General features: G+C 39.9%; 1 protein-coding gene across 1 annotated transcript in view; it reads left to right on the forward strand.

The window, feature by feature from the left end:
* Positions 1 to 12,323, forward strand: part of LOC103752530 (cytochrome P450 2C70-like) — a 52,812-nt gene that overhangs the window by 6,889 nt on the left and 33,600 nt on the right. The window contains exons 4-6 of the mRNA XM_008856354.2: positions 2,922 to 3,082; positions 6,625 to 6,798; positions 8,195 to 8,336. Coding sequence (XP_008854576.1) covers positions 2,922 to 3,082; positions 6,625 to 6,798; positions 8,195 to 8,336 — 477 coding nt within the window. The remainder of the gene's footprint in view (positions 1 to 2,921; positions 3,083 to 6,624; positions 6,799 to 8,194; positions 8,337 to 12,323) is intronic.

A 12,323-nucleotide genomic window follows, 5' to 3' on the forward strand; every position in this document is an offset into this window, starting at 1 on the left:
TATATATATATAATTATTACAAGTAGTATTTATATAATCTGGTTCATCTTAGGATAAATTTTGGAAATGAACTAAATGTGTCAATGAACCAAGGTATGTGGCAAAATGGACAAGAACATGGAGCATGTACTATACATGTTGTTTTATGAGCTTATTTTCAGATGGACTATGGTGATCATCTTTGTGTGTTTCTTGTGAAGCGTTCTTCAGAAGGTTGGTAGCTCAGTAGTATAGTACTGCATTGATTTAAATGCAGTATAGTTTATTCAATCAATCTTCTGTTCTTGATTGATTGGTTGTTTCCAGTCTATGATGTTAAGGAGGCAGAGACAGGCAGATCTCTGTGAATTCAAGGCTAGCCTGGTCTATATAGTGAGTTCCAGGCCAGCTGAGCTACAGGGAGACCCAGACTCAAAAAGGACGATCTCTGAAAATCATTGTCAACTTCTTAGAACAAAATTTTGAAATTTGAATTAAAGCATTGTGTTGGGCTTTATATATAAGTCATTTTGTAATTTCATTTGTATTTCAAATGAAGCATTCTATTATCTGGTTCCAATTTCCCATAGTGATTATGGCTTTTTCTCATCTTCTGACCCATTTTCACCCACACTAGCTTCATTCCACCTCTCAGTAGGGCTCTCACACTCTTGATGCCATTTCACCACTGCTGGACGTTCCAATCACAGATTGGGTAGATCTACTGTCCTTGTAACTGTCACTTTTGATCTGACTGCTTGTTTGCCCCCGGGGTTGTAGTGTGTTAGCTATAACTGCACAAAGGTGGGGTGTAGATGTCATGCACCTAGCAGGATCTGAGAAGTTTCAACTCAATAAAAAATATTTTAATAAATAAATAACATTGATCATAAACTACCATAGGACTATTAACTCTCCATGGAATGTATACATTTAAAGAATAAAATAAAAATTAAGTTGCTAAAAGTTGTATGGGCACTATGAGGAAATACCTACACTTAGTCTTTTGGGTATATATTTAACATTTATTTATCTTTTTTATTGAATTTTTACAATTTTCATACAATATAATTTTATGGTACTTAGATCCTCTCCCCTATCTGCATCTCCCTTTACTGCCCCCCCCACCCAATTTAATGTGCTCTATTATATACAGAGAGCCTATAGAGTCTAATTTGTGTCCCCAAATGTCCTTCAGTGTGGGTTTATCCACTGAAGACTGGTTAACCCACCAAGAGTCACAGCCTTGAAAGAGACTATCTTTCTACCCCCTCCCAGCAGCCATTGGTTGCCAAAATTTCCTAGGTTAGACTGGGATTTCTTGTGCACTTCCCAATATCTGTGCTGGGATTTTGTCTGGTTTGAGTGTGTATGGGACTTGTGCATTCTGACATAGTTGCCATGAGTTCATATGAGTAACTGACCAGCTATCTGCAAAACTGTTTCCTTGTGATCATCCACTACCTCTGATGTTTACAATCTTTCTGCCTCCCTCTTCCACAATGATCCCTGAGCCTTGGGAGGCAGAAGTTTGATTATAAGTATCCTATTCAGGGATAAGCAATCTGAAGACTCTTGTTCTCCGTGCATTGGCCAGTGTGGGTTTCTGTGCTAATCACCATATGATGCAGCACAAGGAAATTTCTCTGCTGAGAATTGATAGATGCATTAATCTATGGATATAGCACTAAGTCATTAGGAATCAGTTTAACACTGTATCTATTGAGCAGAAAACTAATATTAGACTCTCCCTTATGACCTGTGACGTGTCTAGCCTCAGGTTCCTAAGTCTGATATCAATGTCAGGTGGGCTCCATCCAAGGAAGCAGACCTTAAATCCACTTAGATTAGTTATTAAGGTTAGTTTCTCCCATAGTATTTGTGCCACTATTGCACCAGTGGGAATATCTTGCCAGGCCAGTTGTTATAGTTCATAGGATTCACTTCTGGGTAAAGGTGATGATTAATTTTCTCTTCAGTTAGCATGCATATCAACTTCCAGAGCTATTAAAACTAGCCAGGAGAGATGAGGCTCTGAAGTCAGCACCAGCTTGATTTCTCGTTCTATAGCTCATGTACGTAGTGTCTTCAGCAACAAGGTCTTACCATCAGGTTCTCACAGGGAACCAAGAGCAGGGGCAAAGGTCAATATTGTCTGAGGGTCTATGGGACCCCTGGCCAACAGCTTCTAGACAGTGAGTCCATTCTTGGTAGTGAGGTTTTATTTGGTTAGTCTATGGTGCCTAGAAGGGGCAATGTCTCTCTGTTATAAAGCAACTCCTTTAAAACTCTTTATGGTGTATATGTATATACTTTAGGAAAGTCCTGTAAGGGGTTGGAGAGATGATTCAGTGAATAAGAACATTGACTGCTCCTCCAGAGGTCCCGGGTTCAGTTCTTAGCACCCACATGGCAGCTAACAACCATTTGTAATTCCAGTTCCAGGGGTTCCAGTGCCATCTTCTAACCCCCACTGGCATTGCATGACACAGATGCAGTAAGATACATACAGGCAATACACTCATACACAAAAAAATAAGCAAAATATTCCTAGGAAACTACCCCCCCCCGGACCCCTTGTGACTATTTGTTAGTTTCCTGACTTCTCTGGATGTTCAAATTGAAACATGCATACACTTAGTCTTAAATTGCACACATTTATGGATATTTTTAAATGATCTATCTTTTTGCATTTTCTTTCTATTCTAAATGAGGACTTTGGGAGCTTAGTGAAAAGAGGAGAATATTTTTGGGAAAATTAACAAGATAGATGGAACATGTCAGACAGTTTAGTTTGGGGAAACAACAAAGTGTCTTTTACGCTGTGAAGTTTGTAGTGGTGGTAGACTATCTAGGTAGTTCACCAATCCCAATTGTTTTCATTTGTAAAATTAAGATCTGTATGAGAATTACGTATTAGCTTCTACCTTCCACTCTTCTAGGCTCTCCCTGCGATCCAAGCTTCCTTCTTTCCTGTGTTCCTTGCAACGTGATCTGCTCCTTCATTTTTCACCATCGTTTTGACTACAATGATAAGACGTTCCAATCCTTGATTAAGAGGTCTCATGAAAATCTTGAGGTTTTAACTGCTCCTTGGACCCTGGTAAGTCTAGTTCTATTTACATGTGAAATTACAATTTGGTTGTCTGTATCCCTGCTATACAGAAACTAATACTCGGGTTGTATTCGTAGGAAAGAAATCAGGTTTATTGAAGGGATGGCACCCTGAGAGGATATGGGTAGAGCTTTCAGCCTCAGAAAGAGGCAGTTTTAGTGAACTTGGGTATGTGAACGGTCTTTTGTAGGGAGAAGAGGAGGGCCATGTAGTACTCAGTAAGAAGGCTGCGTGCCAACTTATACATCCTGACAACATCTCCATCTTTGGAAGATCTTTTCCTTTCTCTTTTCCTTTTGTCTTCCTTTGCCTTCTCGTTCCCAACCACTATTCTTCCTTCCCAGTCTCCTCTTTCTGTCAGAACATACTTACACTAAACTGCTTTACATGTCCTAGAGTAATCTCCATAATAATTTAGCCAAACACATTTTTCTCTGCTAGCTATACGTGTAAAGAACAGTATTAGGAAATCCTGGGCCCATATATGATCTGAAGATCAGGAGATAGTCTTGATTCTGAAAAACAAAAAATAAAATCGATTAGGAAGCCTTGGAACAAATGGAAAACTGATTTTTCCCCATCCTTTTCCTTACATCTGACATCAGCGGCTATTTCAGACTTTTAATGTGGTTTTGATCTGTGGGCCGCAGTGTAATGTGTTATCACAGTTACTTGGGAGTCTGAGGCAAGAGGATCTTAAGATCAAGGCCACCCAGAACTACAACATAGTGAGATCTTCTTCGAAATAATAAATGAGTAAATAAATTGATGACTACACAAATAAGTAAAATACATGGACTTTGTTTAGAATTTACAGCCCTGTAGAAAAAAAGAAAAGCTAGAAACGGGAAATTACAGTGCAAGGTCAACGTAGGAAAAGGTGGGGTAAGAAAATTAGTGTAACTATATTGCTGTTCCAATTCCTATGTAGGTCATCATTAAAACACAGAACAGGAAAGAAGAGCAAAGAGAAACTTTTGCAGATGAAAGCTTCAACCCGTTATGTGTCTTCAGTTAGGTGTCATCTATAACATAGCCAGTGGGAGATTAATAATATGTTGGCAGGCAGTGTAACTTCAAAAATAGGCTCTTGTTGTTACTGTTCTATATAAGGTTTCACCATATAGCCCAAGGTAGCTTCAAACTCATGATCTTCCCGATTTAGCCTCCTGAGTGCTGAAATTACAAATATGAGCTAAAGTGCCTCTTTAATATTAATGTTTTGAGATTTTATGTTATTTTTAATTACACATACACGTGTTCATCTGAGTGGGTATGTGCATGTGTGAGTGTAGGTGCCTGCGGAGTCCAGAAGAGGCTATTAGATCGCCTGGATCTGGATTTACAGGTGGTGGTAAGCTGCCTCACATCTCTACCAAACACAGATCCTCTACAAGAGCAACCAATGCTCTTAACCTCTGAGCCACCTCTCCAGTCCCAATGTTTCTTTAATGAGACAGCTAAATTGCTGGGTGTGATGGTGCAGCCTGGGCTGCAAAGACTGAGGCCAACCTGGGTGCATAATGATACCTGACAAAATAAAGAACAAAGAAAAAGTCAACAACCGTGCGTGAAGACCAATTGCTTTTAGTTTTCCCCTTATTTACATAATAATCTTCTAGATTATCATTTGTTATCATTTCTAACCTGTTTGTGAGACATCAAATTCATTTAAGGCTTAAGGAAAATGATAACGTGAAATGAAATCAAAAGAAAAACATAATATCAGATGCCTTCAATTTTATCAAGGTATTTCTTTTGAGAAAAAAAAAACTTTTCTGATTTTTTTCCTGTGCCTGAATATAGATCTTCATGATATAGAATGCATTCCTTACTGTGGTGCCCTATCAGATAATGTTAGCAGTCTATGCTGTACAACCATTAAACCAACCTATGCTGTACACCACTAATAGTAACATGCTGTACACCACTGGCAACAAATGTCACAATGTGTTCCACAAGGCAAGGATACTGGATATCCAATAGTTCACCCCTAATTTTGGGGAGCAGGATACTGTGACCAGGCTTATGAAGCACATTCTCCAAAGCACTGTAGCCAACCCTGTCAGTGACCTAGATCTAGGATCTAGAATCTAGATTTCATGATTCTATATTGAATTGGATTCATACTAGCAGCAAAAGTACATTTTTTTTTTGGTAACTATTAAGGTACAACTTAAAGCCAGAACCAGGAAAGACCAGATTAATCAGGTAGGTGTGACCCTCCTGTGAGCATCTGATCCCTAAACACAAATGTGCTAACTGATTTGGACACTTCCTGGGTCATTCTGATGTTTTCTTATTTTTTAAAAGGGGTATGATTAATATTTTATTGTTATTTGGAATAGGATGGTAGTTGGGTTTAGAATCTCCGTACTTCATACCTTATCCAAGATTAGAAAATTACAGAATTTTAATTAATCATTTAAGTAGTATTCATTTTTATTTTACATGTGTGAGTATTTTGCCTGCATGTATGTAAGTGTACCATGTGCATGCAGTGCCTGAGGAGGTCAGAAGATGATGTCAAATCCCCTGGAACTGGAGTTATATATGGTTGCGAGCTCTCATATTGATACTGGGATCCCAACCTGGCTCATCTGTAAGAGCAACGAATGCTCTTAACTGCTGAGCCATCTCTCCAGCCCCACACCCCAAATAATAGATTTTAAACTGCTCACTGCTGGGCGTATTTTTCAGGACATGATTAGGAAAATTCATTAATAGTGACTCAAGATTTTCCTTGTTAACTCCAAAAATTCACACCCCCCTCCCTTGACTGTTTTTATAGAACAGGAAAGTTGGTATGCATTTGCTTTCACAGTCTGCAACAACACCCTGGTTGTTATTCGTGTCCACTTCAAAGAACACCATATTGGAATATTATTCAGAGAGGGAGTAAAAGAAGGGCTTGATTGTTTTATAAGGTCAACACCACAAAGCTGAGAAGTCCACTACTATAAACTTCCCTCCTGTTAAGACAAGGCCTCCTGGAAAGCATCCTTGCTCTTGATCAGCTTCACCATTTGGGCTATTAGGAGCTTTGGGGGGATTTGAGGTGCTACTGCAGGAACCTATAGAAATGGATTTGAGATGCCAGACTGAGCTTCTGATGCACTGATTCTTCATTGCAGCAAAAGAGTTGGCGCCCTGATGAGTTTTTAGGCAGCTGGTGGAATATGTGAAGGGTAAACTGTGATAAAGGCTGGTTTTGTCTCTGCTGTCACTAGCTTGGTGTCTGAAAATTGTTGACTAGCCATTCTGGATGTCGGTGTTCTGAAGAGGGCAAAGAGAATAGATAAACGCAAACTCCTTTGTAGATTTGTGGTCAGGAATCGAACATATGTGATTCTGAAGCTGCTGCTGAGCCTGTGTATGCAGCAGCTCTGTTCGTTTTGTCCATGCTTGTCCATCAGGTATATGGGAACGCAGGAGGCATATTTACTCAGTGCACAGCAAAGTGCTGGACAGCTGATAATGGCCTGTAAATGCTTACTGTTTGAGCTAATGAAAGTTTGCTCCTCTTTCAGGTGTGCAATGCCTTCCCTGTTTTACATTATATCTCAGCAAGTCATAGAAGATTCTTTAAAAATTCGAATATCCAAAAACAGTTTATTTTAGAAGAAATAAAAGAGCATCAAAAATCTCTGGACCCCAATAACCCTCGGGATTTTATTGACTATTTCCTGATTAAAATGGAAAAGGTACAATGTGAGCCTGAATTGCGACTTCGAATTTGTGGTGATGTGACTCAGATTTAGCTTTTCTTTACTCAGTCAAACCAGGATATTAAAATGAATACTTCTTAGGTACATGTTCATTGCTTGTGGAATCTATTTCTTGAGAAAATCATATAGTATATTTTGGGAGGTTTTAAGATACTCAGTTTACTTAGAATTAGAAATTTGTCTATTTTTTAAAATATTTATTTTTTTTTTAAATTTCATGTGTATGAGTGTATTGCCTATATGTATGTGAGTGCACCCATATCATGCAATGACTGCAGATGACAGAAAAGGGTGCCGGATCCCCTGGAACTGAAGTTATAACGGTTGTTAGCCACCATGTGGGTGCTGGGAACTGAACCTGGGTCCTCTGCAAGAACAGCCAGTTCTCTTAACTGCTGACTCACATCTCAATCACCAAAGTTCTTCTGTTTATCATGTACAAGAATAGCTCTTTACTTTGAGGCAAATTGAAACACATACACACTCATTCAAGAAGGATAATAACATGGCATTATATATAAAATAAACTCATGAGTGGCAAGTGTAATGAATTAGGGAGCACAGGGATAATCTTTATTGAGATTCTTTACAGTTGAGGTAGGCTTTACTGAAAGCATGGCTTATATTAGTGAAGAGGATAACCACTTCCAGGGTATGTTAAGTGTAGTTATCAAGTGTATTTAAACTTTGAAGAGGTTTTCTTTTTTAATTTTTTGATTTATTTATTTTTATTTTATGGGTATGACTGCTTTGCCTTGATGTACGTAAATGCACCACGTGTGCCACGCTGGCAGAGATCAGAAGAGGGCATCCAATCCTCTGGAAATGGCATTATTGACAGCTAATATAGCTGCCATGTAGGTGCTGAGAACTGAACCCAGACCCTCTGCAAGAGCAGCCAGTGCTCTTAACTGTTAAGCCAACTCTCCAGCCTGTGTTTTCTAGATTTAGTTGAGCTGTGGTGGTGGGTGTAATGACTGAAAAGGTCATGACTAGGGATGCAGTTTAAAAACGTGCAGTGCTGGACACCAGGATGAGAAAAGTAGACATGATAAAGATACAACAGATGCTAGAACAAATGGTAAGTGTCAGTAAAGGACGTGATACAAGTTACATTTGAAAGAGATCTCAGAGGAGCTGAATTTCTTCATGGGTGAGAAAGTGAGTAATCAGAAAGGACTTGGAAGTTTGTAACTTTGATTGTATTTTAATTGTGTGAAGGAATACTGATAGCCATTCAACATCCAACTTTAGTTATAATACTTGAAGATCTGACTTACTTTACAAAGTGCTTATATTATATTGAATTAGATTGTTATATATAAAGCTTTCTTCCTTAAAAAACTAATTCTTTCTCATCCATCATTGCTAGGAAAAACATAATAAGCAATCTGAATTTACCATGGAAAATATGATCACCACCACATCAGATATTTTTGGCGCAGGAACAGAGACAACAAGTACCACAATGAAATATGGACTTTTGCTCCTGATGAAGCATCCAGAGGTCCTAGGTATGATCACAGATGGGCAGATGAAAGTCCAGGTAATAGAAGTGAGCGTCTACTAGTAACTATCCCACCCTTAACTCATAGATAATGAACTAGAAACATTTCCAGCTGTCATGCGGTTGCCTACAACTGGATGAATCCCATTCAAATTGGGTCACAGAAAAGAAAATGAATTATTTTAGCAACAGCAGGGAATGGATGGGCAGTGAGGTCACTTTTCTCCCTGTCATGACACAGAATCCTTCACTGGGGTTGGAACAGAGGCAGTAACAGTTGACAGGATTGGAAGAGAACTTACCTCCGTATTACTGCACATTTTTCTACAACTTAATATTTCTTTTTTTTAAGAAGCATTTACTCGTGAAAATTTTATTATCATATATTAATTATACACATGATTTGTTTCATTATGGCATGTTCATATATATATTATATATATGAAGCATTTTTATCATGCCCCATCCCCCTCTTTTCCCCCCTCCAACTCCTGCCAATTCTCTTCCTCTTCCCAACTGGTCCTTTCTTTTGGGTAAGCCAGTAATTGAACACATGAGCATCAGTGAGGGTTTTTTCTTATTGGAGTATTGGAAACTTAACCAGTTGCTACACAACTCAAGAAAATATCTCTCCATACTCCAGCAATCATTAGTTCCCTCAGGGAAGTTTTGGGCTTCATGAGCGACATGAAGACAGTGTTGATGGGTCCAACCTTGTGCAGATGTTCTGCAGGTAATAGAGACTGAGAGTTCAAGAGTGAAAATACCATGTCACACCTGGTAGACAGTATTCCATAGCACTCCGCCTCTTCCTCCTGTTTTGTACTCTTTCTGCCCCATCTTCTTGGATGTTCCCTGAGACTTAAAAGTGCTGATATAGATGTTTCATTTGTGGCTAAGAAATCAACAGTCACATATTCCCAGTTCTTTGACCCCAGTTATGGGTCTCTGCAGTAACCACCACCCACTGCAATAAGAAACTTCTTTGACTAGAGCAGCACTAATCTACAGGTATAAACATAAATCTTTAGAAGGCAATTAGACGGGCGTAATGTATCTTTTTAGTTAAACAACAGCAGTAGCTTTCCCATTAGGGCTTGTAACATCCTTAGCTATGGGCATTTGACCAGGTTTGCTGCACCAGACATGAATGGCGTTCACCAGCCTTTGGAGAGCTTTCACCAGAAAGTGGTTGGTTACCATAACAATAGTCATGCCTGGCAGATTGGTACTGTAGTTCACAATGTAAGATAAGTAAGACCATTGATGACTTCTCTCTCCAAGCAACTGTCATAGCTTGGAACACTATGGAAGTGTTCTTCTAACACTATGGAAACTAGGAAACAAGGAGGACTTCCAGATCAGTTCCAGCTTGATCTCGCTATATATCTTGCAACCAAAGTGTGTGATACCTTCAGCAAAAGGGTCTTATAATCTAAGTCTAAAGGGCAATCAAGAGGAATGACAAGGGCTGGTATTGTTTTGGGGTCCTCCCTGGCAAACAACTCACAAGGAGGTATCACTTAACTGGCACTTGGATTTTGGTTTAATAACCCATGACTTGCAGAAGCAATGTAATCCAGTTATGTAAGGTTTCTTCCTTCAAACTTCAATTTTTTGTAAATTTTTATTGAATTTTTTCTGGTTTTCATACAGAAAATCTTAATCAATCTTAATCATCTTTATATCCCCTTCACCCCTCCCATAATGCCACCCACTGGAATTCATACATTCCATCATTTGTGTTAAGGCCTATCTTGTCAAGTTAGTGTCCCCAGATGTCCCTCAATGTGAGTTCATCCATTGAGGTCTAGTCAGCCTATCTAGAGTCCCTCCCTTTAAGATCAGCTCTTCCTCACCCAGTAGTAATCAGCTACCAATAATTCTGCAACTAAGATTGAGGCTTGCTGTTCATTTCCACAGTTCTCTGTTGGGGTTTTGTCTGCTTGAGTTTGTGTGGGTCTTGTGCATGATATCAGCAATATTGTAAGTTCATATGCACAAGGTCACAGAAGCCTCTAAGACTCTACTTCCTTATGGTCGTGCACCTCCTCCCTGGCTCTTACAGTCTTTCCATCCCCTCTTCCACAGTGGTTCCTGAACCCTGAGTGGGTGGAATTTAATACAGGAGTCCTGTCCGAGGACCCACACTCTGCAGACTCTTATTCTCTATGCTTTGGCCATCTGTGACCTTTTGTGTTCCTAGCCCTCTGTTGCAGGAGGAAGCTTAAATGATGAGAATTGAAATATTCATTAGTGTCCTCTTTACCCCTTGTTCTATATTCTGTGAGCCTTAGGTATAGAGGTTACATTGCAGATGTGCCACTTAGGCTTGGGCAATTCACAATCTCTGTGTGTGACCAGTTGTGGAACTCTGTGATAGTCTCCATCTGTTGAAAAAGAAGTTTCTTTGATAAATTCTGACTGGGATACTTGTGTGTAAATATAACAATCCATATTTCGCACATAGTAAGAAATTACATTTTTCCTGGGATGTGAGCGCCTTGGGGTTTTCTCTAAGATCTATGATCTCTCCAGCCATGTGTATTTGGCTATGTTTACAGCAACACATATGAGTTTCCTCCCTTCGAGTGGGCCTTAAGTCTAATTAAATAGCTGTTGATTACCCCCAAGATAAAAGTGCCACTACTGCACCAGTGTCATTTGCTGTGCCAGCCATTGATGTGCTTATTATGTTTTGAAGCTGGGGTTGGACTATTGGTTGATGTTCTCCCTTAGCAGCTTGCACAGTGCTCTCCAAAGCTATGAGAGATAGCCCTCAGGGGAAGTGACTTCTAGGCCAGTTTCAGCTACATTGCTCCAAATCCTATGTCTGAAGTATGCCCTGTCTTCAACAATAGTGTCTTACTTTCAAGTTCTAGAAGGCAATCAAGGGCTGTAGCAATAACCTATGTAATTTTGGGAGTCTCTTGGATCACCCTGGCCAACAACTCAAAGGAAGGTTTCTCCTGTCTAACACTCTTTCTTATTATGTAACCTTCAGCTATACACATGGACTCAAGTAGAGATATTGTATGTATAATTTGTCAGTAGGTTTTTGGACTAATATGATTCCCAATGGTTTTTTATACTTAGCTAGGCCTTATTTATCTCTCCTCACCCCCCTTCTCTCTCTTATCTCTCCCCCATCTCTCTCCCTGTCTAACCCTCCCTCTATGCTCTCCCCATTTAAAGTATCCCCATTTTTCCCATTTCTCCCTCAATAATACCAGTCTCCTATGGTAGCACCTCTCTTGAGCTCCTTCTTCCCCTTTATTCCCATCCAAACTCATTGAAAATTAAAATTTTGAATTCGCTTACAGAATAGTGGTTTTCATCTAGCATTTTTATACATCATTTTGGTTAGCCCTATCCCTACCAGCTCTTCTCTCCCATTCCTCCACTTCCATTCTTACTTCAGCACCACCCCACCCCCAGTATTCCCGCTCTACTTTCATATCACCTACTACACTGTCCCTTAAAGCATCTCCCCACCCAATAGCCCCTTTCTAGCTTTCTGTACTCTTTAGGTATTTCAAGTAAATGCACATAAAAATATGCTCCACATCTGAAAGAAAACATATAGCATTGTCTTTCTGGGTCTAGATTACTTCACACAGAAAATTTCCAGTTCTATGTATTTACCTGGAAATTTCATATATATTTACAGCTGAATAAAATCTCCAGGTGTATATATTCAGGATTTAAATTATCCATTCATGAGCTATTGAATGTTTGAGCTGTTTTGTTATGGGGGCACAGGGATCTCGGGGCGCCAGCTGCTAGCGTGGCGCCAGTCTCCTGCGCGCACCTGGGAGTCGGCGGGTCCCACACCGCGTCTGCTCCGTGTTGCTGGCGGGTCCCGGCTTCTCCGCATTGCTGAAGCTCTCTGCTACCAGGGCTGGCCCGGTCGGGTTCCGCCCCAATTTCACCCGTGCACTTCCTCGAGGTGCGAGATCCGTCAGCTGCCGGATTACTCAGGAAGGTGCGGGAC

Source organism: Nannospalax galili, unplaced genomic scaffold (assembly GCF_000622305.1).
Source record: "Nannospalax galili isolate Female #2095 unplaced genomic scaffold, S.galili_v1.0 scaffold2108, whole genome shotgun sequence".
Classification (NCBI taxonomy): Eukaryota; Metazoa; Chordata; class Mammalia; order Rodentia; family Spalacidae; genus Nannospalax; species Nannospalax galili.